At 33.7% G+C, this 27304-nt stretch overlaps 1 protein-coding gene across 13 annotated transcripts in view; it reads left to right on the top strand.

Annotated features, from left to right (window-relative positions):
- Nucleotides 1-27304, top strand: part of LOC115215814 (MAGUK p55 subfamily member 7) — a 930620-nt gene that overhangs the window by 774097 nt on the left and 129219 nt on the right. For all 13 annotated transcript variants that reach the window (XM_036506006.1, XM_036506002.1, XM_036505998.1 and 10 more), the window contains 2 exons: nucleotides 5720-5801; nucleotides 15753-15838. In XM_036506006.1, coding sequence (XP_036361899.1) covers nucleotides 5720-5801; nucleotides 15753-15838 — 168 coding nt within the window. The remainder of the gene's footprint in view (nucleotides 1-5719; nucleotides 5802-15752; nucleotides 15839-27304) is intronic.

The raw sequence follows: 27304 nt of genomic DNA, 5'->3' as shown, positions 1-27304 counted from the left end.
TAAAAAAAGAAGGGCACATTAGATGATATATTCCTAGATGCTCTATCCAATATAGAAAGAGTAGAAAGTCCTTGCTGGAACACCTTTAATTATAAGTCTGACTGAGAGTTAATCAACAACAACATCTGACTGGAAATTTGGAAATGAGAATATGAGTCTCTTTTGCGCAAGTGGTGAATCTCATACATTTACATAATTAGCAGTTTCGTTTCTCTGAAACCACCACTAAAATTCCAGAAGACATAGAGAACATGATGAAATGAAAGTCTCTGCTCAGTGTATTAATTATTAAAATTTTAAGTTTAGTTTAGCATTAAACATTTGTTGCAAAGTTTCTAGATACAGAACACAGTCTGAGCCAAACAACTACCTCATATAATCCAGTCTCTTACAGAGGACCAGAAATTTCCAGTTACCACAAATTCTTCTCATTGTTGTATCATTTAACTGTTGTCAATATTTTCATACATAACCACTTTCCTCTGATATTCAAATTTATCCTCTAGTTTTCTATAGGTGAGAACTTATCAGGGTCATTAGAATATTGAATCGAATGCCTTGTAGCATTTATTCTGGCTCTTTGCATTTGAAATTCAAATCCTGCTAACATCAACATTGTCATTCATCCTTCCAGGATTCATATAATATATTCATATCTAGAGTATTGGAAAGGTGGAATCATTGGCACAGTGGATAAAATCCCTTGCAAAATTTGTTTCTGTTCTTGCATTGCATCCATCATTACATTCTGAGTTCAAATTCTACCAAGGTCAACTTTGCATATCACCCCTTTCAGAGTCAATAAAATAAGTACCAGTTGAACACTGGGGTCAGTTTAAATGACTTAGTGCTTCCCCCAAAATTGCTGGCCTTGTGCCAGAATTTAAAACCAATATTTGTTCCTGCTGTTGCTGTTTTGAGTTCAAATCATGCCATGATCTACATGGGTGATAGACAATCTATTACTCTTTTTAACACACTACATGATCATTGGATGCTTCTAGTGGGGTCCACTCTATAACAAATATTAGAGCCAGATCTCCAGCTCAAAGATATTTTTCTTCCTCTCTTCTACCAGTTTTGGAGGCCTGACTTCCTGACTAAGCAATAGAAAAAGAGGTTTCCTCTTGTACTACACTCTTCACCTTTCTGTAATTTCAAATAACTAGTAAAACATCTTTCAGTACATGTAACACTTCACTGAAATTTCTACATCACATCCTCTGGTAGGTTTTACATTGGATATACCTTGATCAAAAAATAGTTCATTTTACATATCCATGAAATTATTCTGTCATTTTTATCTGCCACTATCCAAGCTTTACCATTTGAAAATTAGTACAAAATACATTAACTTTTACACTGCCAGCACATCGGAATTGGTATAAGAACAGAGAAAGCCCAAAAAACTGCTCTGCTGGGGACAGTAAGGATTTTGAGATTGGTATTTGGATGTTGAATGTCTTCCATGGTAATTCTTTTCTACTCTAGGCACAAGGCCCAAAATTTTTGGGGAAGGGGGCCAGTCGATTAGATTGACCCCAAAAGGATGAAAGGGCAAAGTCAACCTCGGCGGAATTTGAACTCAGAACATAAAAACTGACGAAATACCACTAAGCATTTTGCCCAGCATGCTAACGATTCTGCCAGCTTACCGCCTTATGTCTTTCATGGTAATTGACAAACAAGTATCTAAGCTTATAATGTGTGGAAAGAGATCCTGTGAAAACTCTGACAACAAGCTGCTGTCTACTCACACAAAATCAACCAGAGCAAAGAAGCTGAGTGCTCTGAGAAGTAAAACAGTAAAAATAATAATAATAATAATAATAATAATAATAATAATAATAATAATAACAATAATAATAATACAAAGATTTGAAAACAGAAATAACCTGAATGTGGAACCTAAAAACAGAAAAAATCCCTATAATAATAGGTATATTCGGTAAGATTAAAAAACATACAGACAAATACATAACCAAAACACCAGGATCTAGGAATACATATAACATACAGAAAATAGCACTATGATGTACTGCACACATCTTATGTAAAGAAATTTCAATACAGTGAAAATAAGAGCACCACAATAAACCACAGCACATACCCAAGGTACACAGAGCTGCACAAAGTAATGCAGTGAAAGCACTTAAGACTACTGAATAATAATAATGATAAGCACAAGGCCAGTAGTTTTAGGGCAAAGATGTCAGTTAATTACATCAAACCCAGTACTTGAATAGTACTTATTTTATCAACCCCCAAAAGGATGAAAGACAAAGTTGACCTTTTGTGGTGTTTGAACTCAGAACATAAAGAACTGGAAGAAATGCTACTAAGCATTTTGTCTAATGCACCATGGATTCTGCAAGCTTGCCACTTTGATAATGATAATTATAATATCGACAACAACAACAACCATAATTATGGTAATAACAACAACAACTACAATAATAGGAACAACAACAACAACTTTGAATAACAATAATAATAATCAACATCATCTTTTCCTTTTAACATTTACCTCATGCTTGCTTTGGTTGATGAGATCTTCCCCCAGCATATTGCTCCACAATCACTATTTCTATTGGCCCTTTAACATATCCTTCAAGAGGTTCAACTTCTTGAGATGACCTTGCACCACTTCTTTCCATATCTTCCTCAGTCTTTGTCCGTTATAGATTCCTGCCAGTTGGATTGCTTGGCACTTCTTTAACAGTTGTCATCCTTCAATCACATCACATTGTTGATAAAAAAAAGATATATAGGTGCAGGAATGGCTGTGTGGTATGTAGCTTGCTTACCAGCCACATGGTTCCGGGTTCAGTCCCACTGTGTGGCACCTTGGGCAAGTGTCTTCTACTATAGCCTCGGGCTGATCAAAGGCTTGTGAGTAGATTTGGTAGATAGAAACTGAAAGAAGCCCGTCATATATATGTGTGTGTGTATATATATATATATATATATATATAAGTGTGTGTATATGTTTGTGTGTCTGCGTTTGTCCCTGTAACTTAACAGTTCGGCAAAAGAGACCAATAGAATAAGTACCAGGTTTACAAAGAATAAGTCCTGGGGTCGATTCGCTCGACTAAAGGTGGTGCTTCAGCATAGCCACAGTCAAATGACTGAAGCAAGTAGAAGAGTAAAAGAGTAACAATTTCTTCTAGGTGTGCACTCTAAGCATTTGAAAGAATTAATTTAATGAGTGCTTCTGCTGCTATCTATATTTGTGCATCTACCACATATAAAGTCCTTCTTCTCTGTTAGCCCACCTGCAAAGCTACTGCATCTCCTGTACACCCATAATCTACATTTAGTGCACAGTTCAAAGTTCGTACGATGTCCTTTTGTGCATGTTGAGTGTGGCCACATCCCTGACAACTACAGAGTTGTGTCTCCTTTTCTGCTAACAAAAGTTGTTGTCTTTGATGGGTTTACTTTGAGAACTGAGAGCAAGGTTATCAGCATGCAAAAGTATGTTTAATACTCGTATGGCTTTGTGGTTAAGAAGTTTGCTTCAAAACTGCTTCGTTTGGTGCTCAATCTCATTGTGCAGTTCCTTATCCTAACCTTGGCTCAATGAAAGCTTTGTGATTGAAATTTAGTTGTGAAACTGTAGAAGCCTATCAGGGAGAGTGTTACCATTTTGGAGATGCTGGACTGAGTCTGATGCTCAGTTTAACATCCTCACAAGTCCCTTGAGTAACTTTTAGAAGATGGAATTTCTTTCCAAGCATTTCAGTCAGGTCTCTGATCTAATAAAACCCCCCTTTCTCTTCTCATCTATATTATGGATACTCTCCAAAGGATCTTGTGTATTGTCCTTCTTCTCTGAATAAGCTATTCAAAAATGATAGTATAATTATAATAGATTTCCCTTCAGAAATCATTTGTAGTCAATCATTGTAATGTGAATATTCGATAAGCTCTAGGGAATTATAGGGCCAGAATTTATCTCTAGATTTTTGATGTTAAGTAGATGGGAAATAAATTTACACCTGGATAGGTTATCAGATCTCAAACCAGGAATATCCCCAGATCATCCAGTACCTCCAACATGAAAGCTACACAAACTGAAGTATTATATCACAAAATACATTGCAGCTTATTTAATAGCTAGTTATATGTGACTTACAGCAGGAATAAGCTACCAGTTAGCTGACTCTATAACACAATTTATGATTCGTGTTTGTCTGTAATAAAATTTATGATTCTTATTTGGAACCATGCCTTTTCCTTTCCTAAAAGTAAGTGCGATTGTGATGATCGTCCAGTTTATAATTCCAAAGGCTTATATAATGGAAGATCATCACAGCATCACATCCTTTCTCAACTTCACTTTTATGTCAGGAAATATATTAATTCAATATATATTATATTCAACACTATATAATCTTCACATTATTCATGAAAACAGAGCAGCAGTCTTAAAATGGTAAAAGGTTTTGAAGTGCTGGAAGAAACCAGGAGGAACTTTATAAATATTTATATGCACACATGCATGCTTGCATGCATGCACACACACACACACACATTTTGAACTATGCTGCTACTTATTTATTTGTGTGCATGTGTGTGTGTTTGTATGTGCATGAGTGTGTGTTTGTGTGTGTGTGTGCATATATATATATATATATATATATATAATATACATATGCATAAGTCCATATATACACATAATTTTTCTTGTTGCCTTGTAGTACTATATCTTTTATTTAGAATGATGACATTCATATCAAATTTTTAAACTTTCAATACCATTTTCAAAATAAAGTGAAACTCATAATAACTCTGTGCCTTAAGTAGCAAAGGATTTTGGGAATAATTTTGAAGTTGATAAAATATCAACAAAACCTTTTAAATTGTACAGCAGTATATATGATATTATGTCAAGGCATGTACTTGTATCTAAATGTGTAATTTTCATTGGTAGCAATAGGATTCCTAAATCCAGATATGCATGTGTGTCCTCTTGAGAAGTTGTATTGTAAAAGCACTGTATTTAGTGTTTGCTCTTTGACTTACTGACATATTTTTTTAAGTGAGACATGAACTGCTACAAAAGTCAAGTCATGTCAATACAAAAGAAAAATGGAGACAAACTTGCATACCCATGCATGCACATATTCTCACATATTTATGAACATATATGTGTGTCTGTGTGTGTTTGTGTGTGTGAATAATACAGATAGATAGATATACACATATTTGTACAGGTGTATATGTGTGTGTGTGCATCTACACACATTTACAATCAGCTGCTGAACAATTTTCATCTACTACTGATATATTTTTGCGCTATTTAACTCAGTATGTCTATAAGCATGTGTGTGTGTTCATGTGTAACATATATATTGTGTATATATATATATATATTTGTATAATTTGTATATATATATATATATATAGATAGATAGATAGATATATTGTACATTTGTATAATTTGTATGTGTGTATATATGTGTTGTGTGTGTGTGTGTAAAGTTCTGTTGATGTATATTCTGGTTTGCTTGTTGGTGAAGAAATAAGAGAGATATCTTTAAGGTTCAGTGTACAAGAATTATTAAAAGACATATAAATCCTTTTATAACACTAAAACTATCATTGGTCTATCTCCTTGGAAATATACATGAATACATGAATTATTTTGAACTTATTGATCCAAAGTTATTTCTAAGTCTGTGACTATATTTATCAATAATTGTCATTTCAGGGTGCAACTATACAAAAAAATGAGAAAAAACAGAGCTTAGAAATCGCCAGAATTCTCCGTGGTGGGGCAGCAGACAGAAGTGGTAAGATAATTTATTTACTCAGAGGATTTACGAATATCTTCAAGTTTTATTATACTTACATACACACACACGTGTGTGTGTGTTTGTTTACACACACAAATATTTATATAAAAGTCTATATATAAATATATACTAATGTATGTTTGCATCATCATCATCATCATCGTTTAACGTCCGCTTTCCATGCTAGCATGGGTTGGACGATTTTGAGTGAGGGCTGACGAACCAGATGGCTGCACCAGGCTCCAATCTTGATCTGGCAGAGTTTCTACAGAAAATAAAAAACTCTGCCAGATCAAGATTGGAGCCTGGTGCAGCCAGGCTCCACCTGGCTGCATATATATATATATATTTGTATGCTTATATATATGTATTCATTTATAAATATATGCACACACACACATACACACACCACAGAGTCATAGTTGTAGCTTTGTAGTAAGTCTACATCTCAACCACATGGTTCTGGGTTCAGCCCCATTATGCAGTGGCCTAGTGTTTTCTTCTACTTTTGCTCCAGGCCAACCAAAGCTTTGTGCATGGATTTGGCAATACACAAACTAAAAGAAGTTGTGTGTGCACGTGTGCATGCATGTGTCTTTGTGTTGTACTTTTCCATTACTTAACAGCTGGTGTTGGTTTGTTTATGTTTGGCAAAGGTACCAGGTTTATAAATAAAAAAATAAATACTGGGGTAGATTTGTTCAAATAAATCCTTCAATATGGTGGCCCAGCACCATGGCTATAGTCCAAAATCTGAAACAAATGAAAGGTAATACACGCACACATACACACACATGCACACACAAATGTGCATGCACATACACACACTCACTCACATATAAACATATATATGCATATATATATATAGAGAGAGAGACAGACAGACAGACAGTGAAAGTTTACTGTATTTCATCATTTTTTATCCACTTCAATCTAGGTAAACTGCTTATGATTAGACTGTTTAAATACTCCTTATTTTTTGAAACTATTTACAGATCTTATTTCCTAAAGAGCCCCTTTTACAGTATGTAAATATTTTGAACTGGAAACATTTTTTAAAATTCTCTCGTGTAAGAAAATGTTTCAAAATGTAATAAAAAAGAACTCTAGCTTTATACAACTCTTTCAACTGACTTTTCAATAATAGCATGAATTTTTTTTCTAAAGGAAGTCCCCCAAAGTGTAAAATTTTAAGTATGATGTATTTATAAGTTTTATCATCTTTTGTTCTTGACAATTCATAAAACATCTTGGCTATGAGAGTATGCTTTTACACAACTGACTACACAAAGATGAATTTGATTATTCTGTTACATACCTAGTCAATGTATTCAATGTTGTTCTAGTTTACTTTGCTGACAAAAAAATGTAAAAGGTTTTACTCTTATTTCACAGTTGAGTTGTTCATTCTAGAAATCTTATGCAGCAATAAAAAATAATTGTTCTAACAAAATTCCATTGATGACAGTGTCATAATGGATGAAGAGCAATAAAAGAAAATCCCACAAGATGAATTATATAAAATGAAAGATTAGCTTCTGAATAAGTAGGTACCACTATTAAAAGTTATAACAATGACTTTTTCTCAGATAGACTCACATAGAATAGATATTTCTTTTACAGCTTATTTATAGTTGAATTTTTTTTTCACCGAGAAAACAATTCCCAATAGTTTGCATCAATAAATTATTCTTGTTTATATTTTATTAAAGTTGGTGCTAATATAGTGATCCAAGAAATGTTGATAAATTACAGTTGCATTGTTACTGGGGAGTTAAATCATTAGTTTGAGGATTAATTATGTTTTAATTATTAATTTAAGAGCGACAAACTAAAGATTTGAATTAATAAAAAGTAATTAAAAAATAGACATATTTTTTAATTACTTCATGACAACTTCAGACATGTTTCAGTCTTAATAGACCTCCTCAGTAAAACATAGTCTTACTGATCTTGTATGACCTTATATAACTGAAAGATGTATACAGTTTAAATGAATAAACACTGATTGGTGTTGACAACTTAACTGAATGACTAGGAAGTGGGTGGAAATATTCAGGGATGCCCAACTTTTGAGATTGTTTACCTGAAGCAAAATTTCATATGTGTGAAAGTTGGCAATCAGTTGTCTTCCTTCTCTTGTGATTTTAGATACAGAACACACTAATCAATGAACAACAGCTATGTTTTTGTGTGTTTACAGAGACAGAGAATGAGAGTGGCTTTTACTTACTACTGTATGTGCTTACATAGAGAGAGAGAGAGAGAGAGAGAGGGGAAGTAAACAATAGGTAGCATGTGTGTTTATATAGAGAGAGGATGACAGAAACTACTGTTGAGAGTGGGGGAGGAGTTTACTCAGAATGAAGAAATGAACAGTAAATAGCTATTGTGTGTATGCATATTTACAGTGAAAGACAAAGAGAAATGTTGAATAAAGAGAAGATTTCTGTCCATTACTTTGTACATCAGTGAAGAGATGAAATGACTAACAAGAGACATGAAAATGAATAACAATCTCTCCTCCCAATGTGTCACACTCATTCTTACACATACATGGATGATCTTAATTATCATCAATATTTAATGTCTGTTTTCTATGCTGGCATGAGTTGGGTAGTTTGACAGGCTCAGTTTTCTGGTTTGGCATGGCTTCTACAGCTGGGTAGCCTTCCTAATGCTAACCACTTTACAGAGTGTACTGGCTGTTTTTTACATGGCACTATAACCAGTGCTTTTTACATAGTACCATCACTAACAGAGTTACCAAGTATGTTACATTATCTATAAAAATACATAGGCACATACATAATAAGTAAAAAATTCAAACAAGCTGCCAGCAAAATCGTGTATAGATAATGTAATTCTGAGGAGAGAGAGGGTATCTGAGGTATCGCATTAATAGTAAATAGCTAATAGTAAAGATAAAATACCAATATTGGTTTCAAGTTTTGGTACAAGGCCAGCAGTTTGAGGGAGTGGGTAAATCAATTACATCAACCCCAGTGTTCAACTGGTACTTACATGGGCCCAGGAACAGGGGATGCAGGAGGTGCAAGTGTACCTCCTGAAATTTTTGCACCTCTTCTTACTTTCCTCAGGTTTAGAAAACAATGTGTAAAATGTAATCTGTAAAGTTAGATTTCTTCTTAAAGAACAAAGAACAATAATAAATAAAACAACAAGACTTTGTTTGTAAAAAAAATTTTGGATCTGGGTTTGCACCCCGAAAGCAAATTTCATTCTTAAACCAGTGGATACGTTTTGTATCAACTGTGAAAGAATGAAATGTGAAGTAACCTTGGTAGAATTTGAACTCAAACTGTTAAAATGGATGAAATACTGCTATGTATTTTGCCCATCATCTTAACGATTCTATCAGCTTGCCACTGTAGACAGTGCCATTATTTACAATAAGTCACTTCAAAAACTAACTACATTCTTATCATTAAATTCCAGTTTCTGTCATATCTTACCATATCTTCTGGTCTATCAGCTTATTTCATCTATTTTCTATCTTTTGAAATTTTCTTCAGCAACAATCTTATTCACTTAACATCTATCTTCCCCGCTTCTCTCTCTCTCTCTCTTTTTATATTCATTTGTTTTTCCTTGGGTAATTTCGTTTTCATGTTGAGTCAATTGTTTAGAAGCCTTTTCTATGGCTATTCACTCAATCATGAAGGACTAGGTGGTGGGTAATGGAACTAGTTGATATATATAATTTTTTATAGCAAATTGGTATATATCCTAGGCATATAATTACAAGATGTTTCTTAGTGTCAATCTTTTTTTAATTGACTAATCTTAATTTTTTGAAACATTGTAACTAAAAGCTAATTCTTTCCTTTGAAGCTATTGAAATATAATTTCAATAGGCATACCATTCTTTTCCAATTTTCAAGTTTTCTGTATAAAATTTATTTAATCTGCTTCTTTGAGTATTTGAATTAAATGTCCAAATGCTTTAACGTCTAATTGCATAGAGAAATTTCTAGATAGTAAATGAGTGTGAACATGCTTTCCTCCTAGTTCTTGTTTTAACTTTTATTACTTTATCACATTGTGTAACTGGAAACTTATGTGGCTTTCTAAATGTAGTTTTATCTTTGTAATTTAATTAATGTTACAAATGCTTGTAGTAGAAGTAAAGATGTTAATGTAAAGAAGGGGGTGGTAGAAAGTTACTCTCTCTCTCTCTTTTCTCCTTCTTTCTCTCCCTCTCCAAAAACGTAGGCTGGATGTAGCATGTGCCAAATTTGTAATACATGAGTATTGAATTAGGCAAGTCTGTGGAAGTTGGAGAGAAATGAGCTGAGCATGATCTGTCTGATATCTATTGTTGACATGCATGAAAACCAGAGTGTAAGCAAGCTGAGAAAGCAAATTTGCATGTGACAGACCTCAGCTGAAGTTTACAGAACTGACAACTGCACTTGTATGTGATATGAATGTACAATAAGTGCCGGAGGACAGCATGAGGTGTATCATCAATAGTTTACACACCTGGCAGAAGAAGAACACATGTCAGCATGCTGGGCCTCATAGAATAAGATGGTCAATGATCAAGATGATGGTTATATTTTACAGAGCAGCCAATGCCAAACTGTATCAACACACTTCTATACAAATGAGATCACAGTTCATGCATTTGTAACTACTTGTGCTTGGTAGTTAGCCATACTTAACCTATGCTTGCATTGCTTCTATAATGAAAAACCTCCCAATCAATCTGCTTATAAGTACAAACTAATTTAGGCTTCTTCAACTCCATTACGATACAATTTTTACAAAACATCAATGATACATTACAGCACATACATACATGTACATAATATAGAAGTATGCATATATATATGTATGTATACACACACATACGCACATATATTCGAGTTCATCCAGTATCTCAAAAAAAAATTTTTTTGGAACACATCTGCATTTACATCTCATAGATCTCCGAGGTTTTTGAAAAGATACTGAAAAACTGTTGCCTCTTGAATTTTAAATTGTTGTATCATTGGCTCCATACCCTAGGTAAGGAAAGAAGGACCCGTGGTACTAAGTGGTGTTGTCCAATTCAGGGGCTGTAAATATTTCAATCCCATAGATAGGTGCTAGACTCCCAACATACTTCTTCACATTCTTCATATACTAAATTCCATTAACATGGCATTGGTCATCTAAAAATATCTATTTTCTTTAGAAGTAGTTGCTCACTTGAGCAAGACTAATCAGTCTAATTTAATATAGTGTTCCTTTGCTCATTTTTTTAAAAAAGTCCTTTTAAGTTCAGACATTGAGTTTGTAGCCATTAGACTTAAATGCTGTTATTTTTATTCAAGGTCGATCCTAAGCTATCAGATCTATGATCAAAGGAATTAAAGCTGATACTCTACATTCTATCATTTTGTATATCAAGAATTCCATTACTCAATATATCCTTTTCTTAGAAGGTAGCAGTGTGTGATTTATGGGTGGTTTGACAGCTATTTTTAATGTGTTCAAAACAAAAATATGTAAAGACACCTACTTCAGCTAGTATTAAAGACACATTTATCTATGTATAAGACAATTCCTACATATGGTCCATAAGATACCTACTGTTTTCTATAAGGCAGCAGACATCAAGCTATACTGAATCTTACTGCACCAGCATCAATAGTAAAATTGTCTGAATTACAAAAGATTTATTTTCTGAAATTTAATTCCAAATCCCCAGAAAACATGACTAAATGCTCATTATCTTCCCTCTTTTGTGAATTTATTCAATAAAGGAATCAAAATTCCCATTTTTAAAAAAAATATTATGTTCCTAGAATTCGGTCAAAGTTATCATTGTCATCCTCATTGTTTAACATCCGTTCTCCATGCTGGCATGAGTAGGACAGTGTGACAGGAGCTGGCCAGCTGGAGAGCTGCTCAGGCTCCATTTGTCTGTTTTGGCATGTTTTCTATGGCTGGATACCCTTCCTAATGCTAACCACTTTACAGAGTGTAATGGGTGCTCTTAACATGACAACGACTTGGATGCTTTTACTGGGCACTATCATGGGTGCTTGTACATGGCATGTTATGGGTACTTTTACACAGTACTGATACGGGAACTTTGATGTGGCACCAACATGGTTAGCACCCACGAGCCCACGAGACTAGAACCTTTCAATGTAGAGGACATGCCTGTATGCATGAATGGCCATGATTTTACTTAGCTCGATATATCTTCTCAGGAGCAGTGAACTGCCAAAGTCTTGATCCTTTGTCATCTCCTCTGTGAGGCCCAATGTTTGAAGATCCTTTCTCACCACTTTGTTCCACATCTTCCTGGATCTACCCCTTCCACCAATTTCCTCAACAATTAGAGATCAGCACTTCTTGATGCAGCTGTCCTTATTCATATATATCACATGACCATACCAGTGCAGTCTTCTCTCTTGTACTGATGCCTTGTATACCCAGTTTTTCTCTCATATCACTTACTTTCTGTTGTATATGCATACTGACATTATTCATCCATGTCCTCAGTAGTCACAGTTCATATCTCACTGTCATGTAGCATAGCTGTTCATACACAGACGTCCTACAATCTGTCTTTCACTCTGAGGGCAGCAGCTCTCTTAACTTCAGGCTAATCATCATACTTACAATTTCATTTGGGTTGTCTTTGGACATTTTGTTAACAAGAATTTTGGCTTATGTTCAAATCAGAGCTGGCAGATTAAGGATCATTAGTTTATATTTTAATATCATACATTTGGGAATGATGACATCTTTGGTTGCACATTTCCAACAAACAAGTCAAAAATTCACTGCATTTCCATTGGAGAGAGTAACAAGGTATTGATTAACCCAATGCAAAGAACTTCATTCATTAAAAAAATTTTTTTTCCATTTTTTACTCACCAATGCTTACTCTGTGGTTAAGTAGTTTGCTTCCCAACTGCATAGTCCCACTGAATGTCACCTTGAGCATGTCTTTTATTATAGCCCCAGGTCGATCAAAGACTTGTGAGTGGATTTGGTAGATGGAAACTGGAAAAAAACCTGTCGTGTGTGTGTATGTGTAAGCATGTGCATGTATATGTGTGTGTCTGTGTGTGCTTATGTGTGTTTTTGTGACTCCTTGTCTTAGCATTAGGTGAGTGTTGGTGACAGACTGAGCATCTGGCCATGTAAGATCTACTTCAGTGAATTCTATCTGAACCATGCAAGCATGGAAAAGTGGACATTAAAAATGATGATGATGATATTTATAGCATACATTGACATAAGTAGGTGAAACATACACATACATACATAGAGGTGTAAAACAAAAGAAAAGAACACTCAGCAGATGTCATAGAGGAGGAACATTTTCATTAAACAGTTTGAGTCGAATTTGTATTCCTAAAAGTTTCACAAATGCAAAAAAAGTACTCCTGAACATTCATACTGTAATTTAGTATTAAAGCACCTGAGATATCACTCATGATTTTGCAGTGTGTATATGTATGTATGTACATATGTACGTGCATGTATGTACATATGTCAGTCAGTCATTATTCAATTTCATTTCAAGATTTCGTACCATCAAAGAAAAAGCTGGTTTCAAACCTCTTCATTGCAGTTTCAACATCAACAGGATATTTTTGTATGTGTGTACATATATATATGTGCAGGTTTGTATGTTTTGTTTTATGTATGTATTCTCATGCATATAGTTACATGTCTAGACATGCTCATATCTACTTAAATGATATACTTCTGGAAAGTTTTACAGATTTTTACTGTTCCAGTGATGGCTTGAATCTGTAGTCTTTGAATCAGCTTTCTCCTTTCTGGTTTTGAGAGGCCTAATTTCTCTAGATTGGTATTTAGGCAGTATGTTGGATATCACATTGCCCCATTAATTATAGATAAAAACCTGAACTTGTAATCTGAATAGAGTAGCTGTAGTTTCTTCAATAGTCCAGCATAGGTATTTTGTTTTTTGCTCTCTTTAGCTTTATGTTAACATCTGCTGAACAGCTGATTTCCACCAGCTATGCAGTTTCTCTTCTTTATACCAAATTACTATGTCAGGTCTATTATATTTACATTTTATTGAGCTCTTCTCAAGGACATTCCACCAGTATTCCTTTTTATTATGAGTGGCTATGGCTTCTACCATACTTTAATTTCCTATTTCTTTGGACTGTGTATGTATGTACGTTTGTATGTATGCATGAATATAGACAGACAAATAAGTAGCTAAGTAGATATGTAGTAGGCAAGCAGACTGACACTTTATGGATTTCTGTACATCTTTTTCTTCCCAATATCATCTGTAGGCTACACAAGGCAATAAACAGTGTCCAGAAGTAAGATTGCACCTGGTATCAAGTGAGCCACTTAAACCACATAGCAGTGCCTACATCATGTTTTCAATAGCTATTGAAGGAAAGATAAAGATGACGAGATTAATTTCACATACAATTATATTTAGAATTAGTAACAGAGTGCAAATTCATAGTTATAGAAACTAATGTAATAACAATAAAAGTTAAGACATAGTATGTTAGTAAACCACTGATGGTAGAAGATTGGTTCATATAAGTTAGTAAATCAGTTGCTTAACCATTTGCCATGAATGCTCCTTTGTGTAGTAGATGGGTAACTGAAGATATATAAGAAATATTCTAATGTGGAATATTCTTGTTCCTTGCAGATTATCAGAAATGTTCATGGTTGAACTAATTTTAGGCCCTGAAAGGGATATTCAGAATTTGCTATGCAGTGTTTCTTATATTTTAAATACATAGTCAATATGAAAATCCATTAGAGTTTATGAAATGGGGAGTTGTAGAGATGTTGAATATGGTGTTGTAAGCTTATACAAATACTTTAATATTTTTCTGTCAGGTTTTACTTTTCTGTCCATCCTCACTTTCTTCATAAAGAATTTGGTAAAGAATTTGCTGAACAATAAAAGATACATTCACAGCACTTTAAGTTTCAGGCTTTCCACACTGCCGCCTTCATCAAAACCACTATGCAGACAAAAATTTCCTGCTCTTCATTGTTAATAGATTTCTAATATAGGTGCAATGCCTCAAAGTTGAAAAATATGTGTAGTTGACTACTAGTACTGATTTTATCAACTCTGGAAAAACGAAAGCTAAACCTACTCCAATGTAGTTTGAACTCAGAACATAAAGGAATACAACTAAAAACCACCTGGCATTTTGTCTGTTATTCAACTAGTTATGCTATGTCTGTTACTCTACTGTTTATCTTATGAATGCATGTGGCTAAGTGGTTAGGGTAATTGGCTCACAATTATAAGGTCGTAAGTTCGTTTCCCAGTGGCACATTGTGTCCTTGAGCAAGACACTTTATTTCACATTGCTCTAGTCCACTCAGCTAGCAAAATTGAGTTGTACCTGTAATTCAATGGGCCAGTCTTATCACACTGTCATGCTGAATCTCCCTGAGTGCTACATTAAGAGTAGAGATGTCTGTGTAGTGCTTAGCCACTTGCAGGTTAATTTCACTAGCAGGTTCTTCCATTGATTGGATCAATTGGAATCCTTGCCGTCATAACTGACAGAATGTTGACTTTATGTTAGTCCATCACCTTTTCGTTGATAATATTGCTAATAGTTATAACTTCTATATAATGAAAGAAGCCCATAAATTTAAGAGCTACTGGTTTAATTGAGTCTAGTATTTGATTAGTACTTATTTTATTAACCATGAAGGCATGAAAAAGAAAAGGTAACTCCATTAGGATTTTGATTTAGAGTGTGCAGAGATTAAACTAATTACTGCATGGCATTTAGTCTGGCAGTCTACCATTTCTGTCATTCCACTAACACAGCAATATTAATAAAATTGAATCAACTGCCAAATGGTTGTATTATTAATGCTTGTGTAATTATATTGTGTATATATTATATTATACTTCATTTGATTAATATTTATTATTTGTAGGTCTCGTACATGTGGGAGATGAAATCTGTGAGATAAATGGGACCAATGTACAGGGCCGTGACCCTAAGGATGTTGTTCAGTTACTGGTATGTATTCTTCCTTATTATCTTGACATGCCATCAGAGAGAGAGAGAGAGAAAATGTCTAAATAAATCTTATTTATTTGGTTGTCAGCTTTATGATGCAAAAGAAGCACAATTATACAAGATGAGAGATAAACAATGAATAAGTATTATTTTGTTTGCTAAAACTGTCTCCTAAAACATGGTTCATAAAAAAAAAATCAGAAATAATTTAAATAAGAGAGTGAAATAGAATGCAATTCAGGAAAAAATGCAAATACACAAACATCATTTAATGTCCATTTTCCATGCTGGCAAGGATTGGATGGCTTGAGATGATGAATTTCAGGATTTAAGCTACAATGTCAGCTTTGGCCTAGTTTCTGTGACTGGATACCCTTCCTGCAACAAAACACTTTACAGTGTGTACTGGGTGTTTTTTTTCATGCACCAGCACTAGTGAGGTCACTAAGTAACTTCTAAGACCAGAAAAGAAAAAGTCCCTTCGACTGAGTGGGGATGTGTTTGAGAGAAAGGGAAGGGGCTTTATGCCAGCTGTTGAGAGGTTAATGTATGACAGAGGGACAAACATAGATATCTTGCTACAGAGAAGGTATATGGCTACCCTGTATTACATAAGGGTGGGTGGGAGCAGCTGGAAAGGAGATAAAGATGGTGATGACAAGGTGACAGAGCAAACTTTCAAAGAACAACAAAGAAAGTTTAAGAGAGAATATGGACAGTGGATCCGGGTGGAGAGGAGGGGTTGAATAAATTTGATAAGGGTGTGAGAGGAGAGTAAAAGATGGGTGAAGGTGAATGAAAAACAATGGTAGATGTATGGACACACAGAAAAGGGGTGATCACTGAAGAGCCGATAATGAGGATGAAGGATGGATGTTCAGAGGATGAAAAATGGAAAATGCTTGGCAGAGTGTGCAAGGCAAGGCCCAGCATGTGCGGGCATAAAGAAAATGTCAACTTCTTTCAGAATTACTAAAATCATATTAGTAATTCATAAAATCATATTTTATTAAATATTATGTGTATCTCTTTCTCTCTGTACATATATATATATATATATATATATATATATATATATATATATATATATAAATACATTGAGAGGGAGAGAGACCAACTGTCTGATTTCCATGCTGGCATGGGCTGGACAGTTTTGCTGGAGCCAATGAACTGGAGGACATCAGTCATAAATCTAACACTGTGATGATCTGGTTTTACTGAGCTGTGAAACACCAATCATCTCAGTCCTTTATCATCTCCAGGATGGGGCATAAAATCTTGAAATCATCCTTCACTAATTTTCCCATGTCTTCCTGGGTCCCTCCTCTCCTACAAGTGCCATCCACTTTAAGTGAGAAGTTCTTCTTTATGTAGTTGTTGTCATCCATTCACATCATACGACCGTACCAACACAGCTATTTTGCACTATACATCGAATACCATTTTTGTCTAATATTTCTCTCAATACAATTGCACTTTGTTTTACATACATGCTGATATTATACATCCATCGGATCATACTAGCTTCATTCCTTTTTAGTTGTCTCATGTCCTTTACATCCAGGACTCACATCTCACAACTATGTAATGTTGCTATTCATTCACAAACAATGTACAGTCTGCCCTTCACTCTAAAGTAGAGACCTTTTGTTACCAAGATAGATAATAACTCACTGAACCTTTTCCATCCTATTTTTCTTCTAGCAATTATACTTTCAGAACATCCTCCTCTATAGCTAATTAGGTCATCTAGTTACCAAAAACTATCTACTACATCTAGGGAATCTCTTGAGTATTTGACAGGGTCTATCTATCATGTGTACTTTGTCTATCATGTTCTTAGGCCCATATTCAACCCAAATATTCTACATATTTTATGTTCAAACTGGTCATATCTAGCCTTTCACTACTACTCTACAATGTTATTCTAAAAATAAACAATCATGTCATCAAAACCTCAGATTTATAAGATAATGCATGATTAATTCAAAACAATTTAAATAAAAACACATTATATTTAACAGAGTAATCTGGACGCTAAAGGGTTAAAAGAATTCATTCAGCTGCCTACCGTTCTATATTTCTCCTGCTGCATTGTCTAACAATCAAGCAATCAGTACTTCAGCTAACCTTGATAAACATTATTTCAAAAAATTTCTTTAACTTAATAGCTCTGAAGTTGTACATGAATGAAGATACATTGACTGGATAAAATCATTATAGCCAGAATGCCAGGTGTTCAGTTTAACTATTATAATATTTTTTAGCTCCATTCTTATTACAATTTTATTGTTTCCAATATTTACTTACATTTCTTCAAAGCAAAATACTATAATTTAGACATACACGCACAAGTAAGAAAAATATAGGTTGACTATTACTTACAAAATATATATATATATATATATATATATATATATATTATATCCATCTAACATTAGAAATTTTGTCAAAAGATGCTTTAAACTTTTGATTGACTTTTAACTTCATACACCATTTATTTAATGACTGTCACCATAATTTTTTATTTATGTAAAGTAAGATAAGATATTGTGTAATTTCAGTTTTATTATTGTAACTTTCTGTGATAGAATTCATAGTATTGTCTATTTATTTTGAAAATAAAAATCTTACACAAAATACAATATACATTGATATCTTCTTAAAATATCTCAGTTTTCAAATAATTATGAACAAAATAATGTGATTCTTATTTTCCTTTTCAATTTGTGATGCAAACAATTGACATAAATAATATGAAAGAAACAAAATAACTATGAAACATTAAACATATTTATCTTTAAGAATATTTAAAAAATACTGAGTTTAGAATTAGAACTTATTTTTGAAGCAGTTTTGTAATTCATTAAATTCAAATATGAACATTAACAATTTGAAGACAAATCTAAAGAGTCCAACACCTAATTCACTGGATCTTGAAGGTCTTTCAAAATTTCACTGACAGACATTATAAGCCCCTAACCCTTTAGCCCAGGAAATACATTTCAGTAGTATCATGAATATTATGTAGTATAATTCACTCAAAGTGAAAGCATATATATGATATTCAGTTAAGACTCACTCTGTCAAAGAAAGTTCAGGAGTGGAAGCAAGTCTGAAATCAAAGGGCCTTAGAGTTAATTTAGCAAAAGCCAAAGTAGGAAAGCAGATAAATTACTAACCCCTTCTAGGAAATGGTCCTACTCCAAACATGAAAACACTGAGCCTCTTGGACATGTAGAAATACATTATGCTACAGACTTAATTGAACTATGATACCATATTGATGATAGAGTGACTTTGCTGAATGTGGAACTGCACTGTTAATATCAGGTTGAGTAAAAAGTAAGCAATGTTTTAAACCAGGAAGAATTTGTATCTGATTTTTGCAGTTTTGACTTTTTTAAAAACATATTTTTGCAATTGTCTGATAATACAGACATAGACTTGCTCAAATGCATTAATAAATTAACATTGATATTGTTTTGCTGTTGTTACAATCATCTGAAATGGAACTGTCAAAGTACGATATTCGAGCAATTTTGCTATTCAACTTCAAAAAAGGATGTAAAACAGCTGAACCTGCTCGCAATATCAATGAAACATTTGGTGGAAAAATTACCAATGAGTGGTCAGCTCGAAAATGGTTTCAATGTTTTTACAGTGGAGACCTGAGCTTTGATGGTGAGTCTAGTGGACACCCAACTGTCATCTATGATGTCATTGAGAATGATCCATGTAAAACCACTCAAGAACTGTCAAAAGAATTTCAAGTTAGCCAGAAAACTGCCTGCAACCATGTGATCAGAAAATCAAAAAAGCTTGACAAATGTGTACCACATGATTTGAATGAAAATCAGAAAATGCACAGATATGAAATTTGCTTGTTGCTTCTTCTCAGTAACCAGACCAATCCATTTCTTGACCATATTGTAACTTGCAATGAAAAGTGGATTCTGTACAATAATAAAAAAACGTTCTTCACAGTGGCTGGGCCAAAATGAAGCACCGAAAACCTTCCCTGAATCCAAGCTCTTCAAAAAGAAGATTATGATGACTGTTTGGTGGTGTACTGCTGGACTCATCCACTATAATTTCTTAAAACCCAGTAAAACCATTACTGCAGAAGCATATTGCCATGAAATTGCCAAAATGAACAAAAAACTGCTACTCCTCCCTCTCAGACTGGTCGACAGAAGAGAGCCATTCATTCTTCATGACAGTGCTCAACCACACATTTCACTAATGGCGCTCCAAACATTGAGGGAACTTGGCTACAAAGTTCTTCCCCCTCCAGCTTATTCCTCAGACCTTTCTCCTACCAACTACCACTTTTTCAAACATCTTGATGGTTTTCTGTGAGAGAAGGATTTCAAAACTCAAACAGATGCTGAAAGTGCATTCAAAGAGTTCATCAGCTCCAGAACTCCTGATTTTTATATTACCGGAATAAACAAACTTTTAACTCATTGGCAAAAATTTGTTGATTGTAATGGTACTTACTTTGATAAATACAATAAATAAAATTTCTGCTTTGTTGAAATATATTCTGATGAATTTCATGTTTCAAAACATTACTTACTTTTTACTCAGCCTGATATTTTTTAAAGTATGCCCAGCTAGTTGCTTTTTTCATATGTTTACTCAGTCATACATGGTATAATTTTGTGTACACATTATACTAATTTGTAATGAACTACTAAAATACGAAAAGAAATGTTTAAGCTAGTAAGTCACAGAATGAAATTTTTTGCAATTAAGGTAACTTTGAAATCTTCAGGTTCATTAAATTAACATGTCAGACCTATTTAATTTTATTATCATTTATCTATATACATAGGACAGGTATAGTTGAAATGGCACCGTTTATTCTTTGTATCAATTTATTATTTATATACAATATTTGAGGTATAGGCAGTTATGTCACACTGTGTGGTACCTTTGGTATCTTCTACTGAAACTTAAGGCTGAGTGGAATTGGTAGACAGAAACTGTATAGAAGCTCGTAGTGTGTGTGTGTGTATGTTTGTGTGCGTGTGTGTATGTACAAGTGTATGTATGTTTGTGCATGCACGTGTGTGTGTATGTGTTTGCCTATATGAATGTTTACGTTCCACACCCTTGCATGAAAATGTTGAATCTTAAAACAGTAACATTTGTAGATATTCTCTGCTAATAAAATTATACCATAACTTTGCTCTTTCAAAGATAAATAGAATGAAAATTCAATTACTTGAAAAATATGTAATACTTAGTGATAGAAAGGGATCCAGCAGTAAAATAATGCATCGATACATATTGATCTTACATATGCTAGCATAGAAAATCAAATATAAAACTGATGAGTAAATGTATCAGAAGGGGGATCTAAAGTACGTGCAACTTAACCAAGCAAACAATGTTTTGCTTTATTATGTTAAGTTACTTTAAGTCTCATATTTCTATAAATCACTGAACTTATGAAAAGTGTTTTTACTCTCACTTCCACAGAAAAGTGAAATCGTATCATCAGTGAAGTAGTGAAGCTCTAAAATTGTGGCAATACTTTATCTAATTTTATATTAATTTGAAGTAATCTATTGGACAAAACTATCATAATGTACAAGAACAAATTTGTGTATTGATTTTTTTTGTTCAGAAAGCTTTGAGGTGGTATCACTTCTCAGGAAATTAATTGGCTAAAGTGTAAATGAGTAAGATAACATGATGCCATGTTTTCATAACTGATGGGAGATTGCTAACATGAATAAACATTAAAAACAAAATTATAGAATAACTGAAACCAAAACAGTTCTGTTTCTCTTTCTTGAAATCCATTAAACTGTATATTGTGTATTGAGGATCTCATATTGTTATTCTTGTAAGGTTTTGATCTGTATTCCTTGTGTTTTAGTTTATCTCCTATAGTTCTAATTAATGTTTCTTAAGAAAATTTTCATTACTGTCACACTGTGTAGTGTTTCTAAGGCAGCATAGGCAGAATTACTAGCAGACCCAACAAAATGCTCAATGGCATTTTCTTCTGGCTTTACATTCTGAGTTCAAATTCTGGTGAGGTCGATTTTGCCTTTCATCTTCAATAAAAATAAGTACAAGCTGAGCACTATTTACATTCAACAGATATTTGTCCTCATCTTGTTTGTTGTTAACACGTTTTGGCTGATATACCTTCCAGCCTTCATCAGGTGTCTTGGGGAAATTTCAAACCTGGGTTCTCATTCTTAAGGTATTTTTCACTGCTATTATTATTATTATTATTATTCAGGTCACTACACCGTATGCCCGTGGGCATATGGTGTGGTGGTTAAGAGCATGGGCTACTAACCCCAAGATTCTGAGTTCGATTCCAGGCAGTTACCTGAATAATAATAACAACAGCAACAACAACAACAACAACATCGAAAAATACATTAGGAATGAGAACCCAGGTTCGAAATTTCCCCAAGACACCTGATGAAGGCTGGAGGGTATATCAGCCGAAACGTCGTGTTAACAACAAACAAGATGGGGACAAATATCCGTCAATTGTAAATAATGTAAATAATGTACATACTTCCTCATCTCTTAAATATAGAACTGCAGCTGAGCACTGTAGTCAGCTTCAATAAAAATAAGTACCAGCTGAGTACTGTAGTCAATTTGATCAACTAATCCCCTTCCCCAAAATTTCAGATGCTGTAGAAAGAATTACACTGTTTAGTATTTCTGTTCATAGTTTAATTCTACTTGATTCAAAGTCTATGTTGTTAGTGAACTTTAGACTGATGTTTGTTCTACTTCTGATATTACTTTCCATTCATATTATATATTCTTCTCACTTCTTTCTTGTTTTTTTTTTTTTCATTTTTGTTCGACATTTCTAAAAACACATCACAGATTCCTCACTAACAATATTTTTTATTATATTCTTAAAATCTAAATTGTATATTACTGTGAGAAATAGTTCATATTTTTATATATATATAAACAAACACATACAGACATAAGTATATATATATATATATATATATATATATATACACACACACATATATATATATTTATAAAATATACATACATGCATGTATATATGTATATGAAAAAATAGATATATATGTAGACTTTTTTTCTTTTTCTTCTACATCAGCCACAAGCCATTTCTACATGGCTGATTATATATCTGGTGATGTAGATATATCAGGTAGAGATTTATATTTGTTACACCATTAATTATATTGCTCACCTATCTCCCAGGCATTTCATTATAGTTTCCTTGTCAATTTTTTTTTAATACCATTTTCTCAAGTAATTTTAGTGAGTCATTGTTTCTAGTTATTTTAATGCTGCAATTTTGAGCATTACAATGTTCTTGCCTGACAGTGGCATTTATTGATTTAAAAAAAAATTGCAAAACGTATCCTAATTGGAACTGAATTTTTGTTATTTCTTTTGTTTTTGGTTGTTTTCTGAAATTAATTATTTCTTACATTTTTGGTAGTTCTTAAGAAACCAAATGCAATTTCGAGCACCAACTTTTGGTAATTTGGTAGAGATAAGATAATGAGGGGATCCTTCCACATGGTCGCGTGACCTACTCAAAATAGCATCCTCATCTCTTTCCATTCACAATCTACCACCTTAAAAAGAAGGACACACTGAGCAATATATAGATATAGAAAATTTCTAGATATAGAAAATTGCAAAATGGATATAGACATAACACCTTAGATCGTGGATGACCTCAGATTAACATCAATAACATTTAGTGGAGGTTTTAAGGATTTGTAGTTGTTGGTGATGTTAATATTATTGTTAATGTTGCTTTATAATGATGGTCAGCTCTTATCAAGCAAATTAGGATACATGCTTCAGTCTGATCAGACAACACATTCTATATGGAGTAACAGTTTATGTAGAATGCAGTATCACAGTTCAAAGAGTATTATGTTCTTTATTTCAGTCTGAGTTAGTGGTTGGTAACTCAGTGCAGAATTTAGTTCCAGAATCAATATTGCAATTGGTAAATATTTTTATGTGTGTGAATGTGTTCAAATGATAATGGGTAGTTGTTTATCCAAAGTCATCTGGGTAACAGGTAATATTGATGAGAATCTACTATTAGTTTGATGACTGAGTTTAATGTTTCTAGCTTAGTTAAAATATTTGTTGCCCTACTATATTGAAATTAGGTGTGAAATAATGTAAGATTGACTTGTTAATGCATTATGTTTGCTGTTTTCAAATGTACATGTTCTGAATTAGTATGCACTTGTTTACTCCGAAAATGGCTATAATCAGACAATCTATGATCAAAGATATTCTAGCCATTATCGTTCCACATTATTTTCAGACACAATATGTCCAGTATTACATTATTTAAATATATTCTTCTTTGTTTAAAATGTTATGGTGTGGTTTCAGAAAGCTTTGAATGCTATTTCTAGTAGATCATTGACCTGACGGATTCCCTAGGAGATTTTACCTTTATGGTTCTGGGAAGAGTCTAGACCTTCACTAAAATCATTTTTGTTGATTTTTGTTTTGATGGCAACCTTGTCTTTAAAGTCTTTTTTTTTTTTTTCACTTTTGTCATTTAATGCTATATTACAAACAAAACCATTTTCCACAACAATCATAAATATTTGGTATTGTTCTGCTCTATAATGAGTTATTTCAAATATCCAAAATATCATTGATTCCTAGGCCCCAAATTATTTTGTTATTTATTTACTTCTTACTGCACTGGTATGGTTGTATAGTCGGAAGTTTCTTTCTCAACTACATGGTTCCAGGTTTAGTTCCACTGTGTGACATCTTGATCAAGTGTCTTCTGCAATAGCTTCAGGTCAACTAAAGCCTTGTGAGTGGATTTGGTTGATGAAAACTGAAAGAAGTGTGTGTGTTTGTCCCTCACCACTGCTTGACAACCAGTATTGATATGTTTACAGCCCCGTAACCTAGTGGTTCATTAAAAGAGACAAATAGAACAAGTACCAGACTTTAAAAAAATTAAGTACTGGGGTTGTTTGATACAACTAAGATTCTTCAAGGTGGTACCCTTGCTTGGCTGCAGTCTAATGACTGAAACAAGTAAAAGATAAAAGATAACTCAATTTCAAAATTCATGTAAAGCTGGCAGGCCATAAGAGATTTAGAAAGTATTTAATAACCCTTACACAATAAAATAAATTTAAACAAAAGTAAAAACTAGAAAGAAGAAAAGGAGAGATAAAAAGATAAAAAGAACAGTTAAATATCTCTGCTGTTAAATCTTTATATAGTTTCTACGAGTCGGAAGATCTTATTTATGGATAATGGATCCTTGAAAAAACATTACACTTGCAAGCTTGGCAGACATATTAAGGCCATTTTTAAAAGGTGCTTACTTTCAGATTGGTAATTTTTCTATTGGAACAATTCATGCCATAAGGTTTCTGAATAGTCTCTACATGAGCATAAATGTTATTCCATGTGATTCATTCATGTCAATTTGTGCTCTAGACTTGATCGCTTTATATTTATTGTGACTATATCATTGTCTTCAGCGAAATCGAATTGAACCAGCCAGGATCCCTGGTCTGGTGGTACGTAAAAAGCACTATCCGACTCGTGGCCGTGGCACGTAAAATACTCCAATGTGACCGTACGACAGGCACCCATGCCAACCCCCTTTGCTTGTGAAGACATGTTGGGGCAAGCGAAATCGAAATCGAATTGAACCAGCCAGGATCCCTGGTCTGGTGGTACGTAAAAAGCACTATCCGACTCGTGGCCGATGCCAGCATCGCCTCGACTGGCTTCCGTGCCGGTGGCACATACAATACACCAATCCGACCGTGGCCGTTGCCAGCCTCGCCCGGCACCTGTGCAGGTGGCACGTAAAAAGCACCCACTACACTCACGGAGTGGTTGGCGTTAGGAAGGGCATCCAGCTGTAGAAACATTGCCAGATTAGACTGGAGCCTGGTGCAGCCTTCTGGCTTCCCAGAACCCCGGTCGAACCGTCCAACCCATGCTAGCATGGAGAACGGACGTTAAACGATGATGATGATGATGATGATGAGTAGCTAGTTCTCATTTCGATGTTAAGGATTTGTAAAAAAATATTTTATTGCCATCATGTGTAGGTTGAGAGACACTATACAGGAGTCCATCTTATGAATATTACAGATTCTGAACTGTTCTAAAATGAGATGGTATATTATTAATTAAGAACACTTTTATTAACTTTGGACAGGAAGTTAGATTAGCACAAAATGTACTTATTGTGTTTGTGTGTGTGGTGTGTGCGTGCATATATATATATATATACACACATATACATACACACACACATATATATACACACACATATATATATACACACACACACATTTATATTAGTATTTGTGGTTATGTTCAATTATAATAAAAACCTTAATTTGATGGGTTACTTTATACTTTATACTTTTGTAGAGATTAAATTTATCATTCTTATGCAAGAATATTGTTGACAGTGACTTTGAAGTTTTGGCCAGTTAAGCAATCAGACAATGACTTAACTGACTGAAACTCAACAACATTCTTGTATAAGAATAATAAATATATACTTATATGTACTTACATATGTATATATACTTATATATACATACTTATATACATACATCATCATCGTTTAACGTTCGTTTTCCATGCTAGCATGGGTTGGACGGTTCGACCAGGGTCTGGGAAGCCAGGAGGCTGCACTAGGCTCCAGTCTGATCTGGCAGTTTTTCTACAGCTGGATACCCTTTCTAATGCCAACCACTCCGTGAGCGTACATATATGTATATTTGATTTCTGTAACAGAATGCAATAAAATATTTCTCTAGTAACTAAATATTCAAACTGTTATTCATCTTAGTTTCTTCCTATATATGATAACTAGTATTACTACTAAGTACAGTGGTCAACTAACCACTGTACTGGAAGTTGACTGGATAATGTTAATCTACATGGAGCTCTAACCTATACATCTTATTTCTTACTGTACACACAAGATATATATATATTCACACATACAATCATCACGTGTATTAATAAATATAAATGTGTGGGGGTGGTCTCACTTACATCTTATCTTTTTTTCCGCTTCTTTCTTCCGGCTGTACTGGATGTTAATCTAATTCTTTTTTCTTTTAAATATTTACTTACCAAGCCTCTTTTCCTCTTTAATTAATACACTAATCTATTATTGATTATCATTTCTTTGATGACTACATTCTCCTGATTCATATTTCATATATTTCTCTTTTATGTTCTGTTAGTTTTCCAGTCAATGCTGTATGTCAAAGTTTGTTTTATTTCTTTTACAATTATTTGCTAATTTAATATTTCCTATTCTTCTTTGATCTCAAAGTTTTCTTTGTAATATCATCACCAAGGAATTTTTAAAGCATGTTCATGTGTATGTATATATATGCACACATATATTGATATTTGTTTGAATTAAGAAATGTCACTTAGCAT

The sequence above is a fragment of the Octopus sinensis genome, linkage group LG9 (genome assembly GCF_006345805.1).
Source record: "Octopus sinensis linkage group LG9, ASM634580v1, whole genome shotgun sequence".
NCBI lineage: Eukaryota > Metazoa > Mollusca > Cephalopoda > Octopoda > Octopodidae > Octopus > Octopus sinensis.
This window is presented reverse-complemented; position numbering and strand designations above follow the sequence as displayed.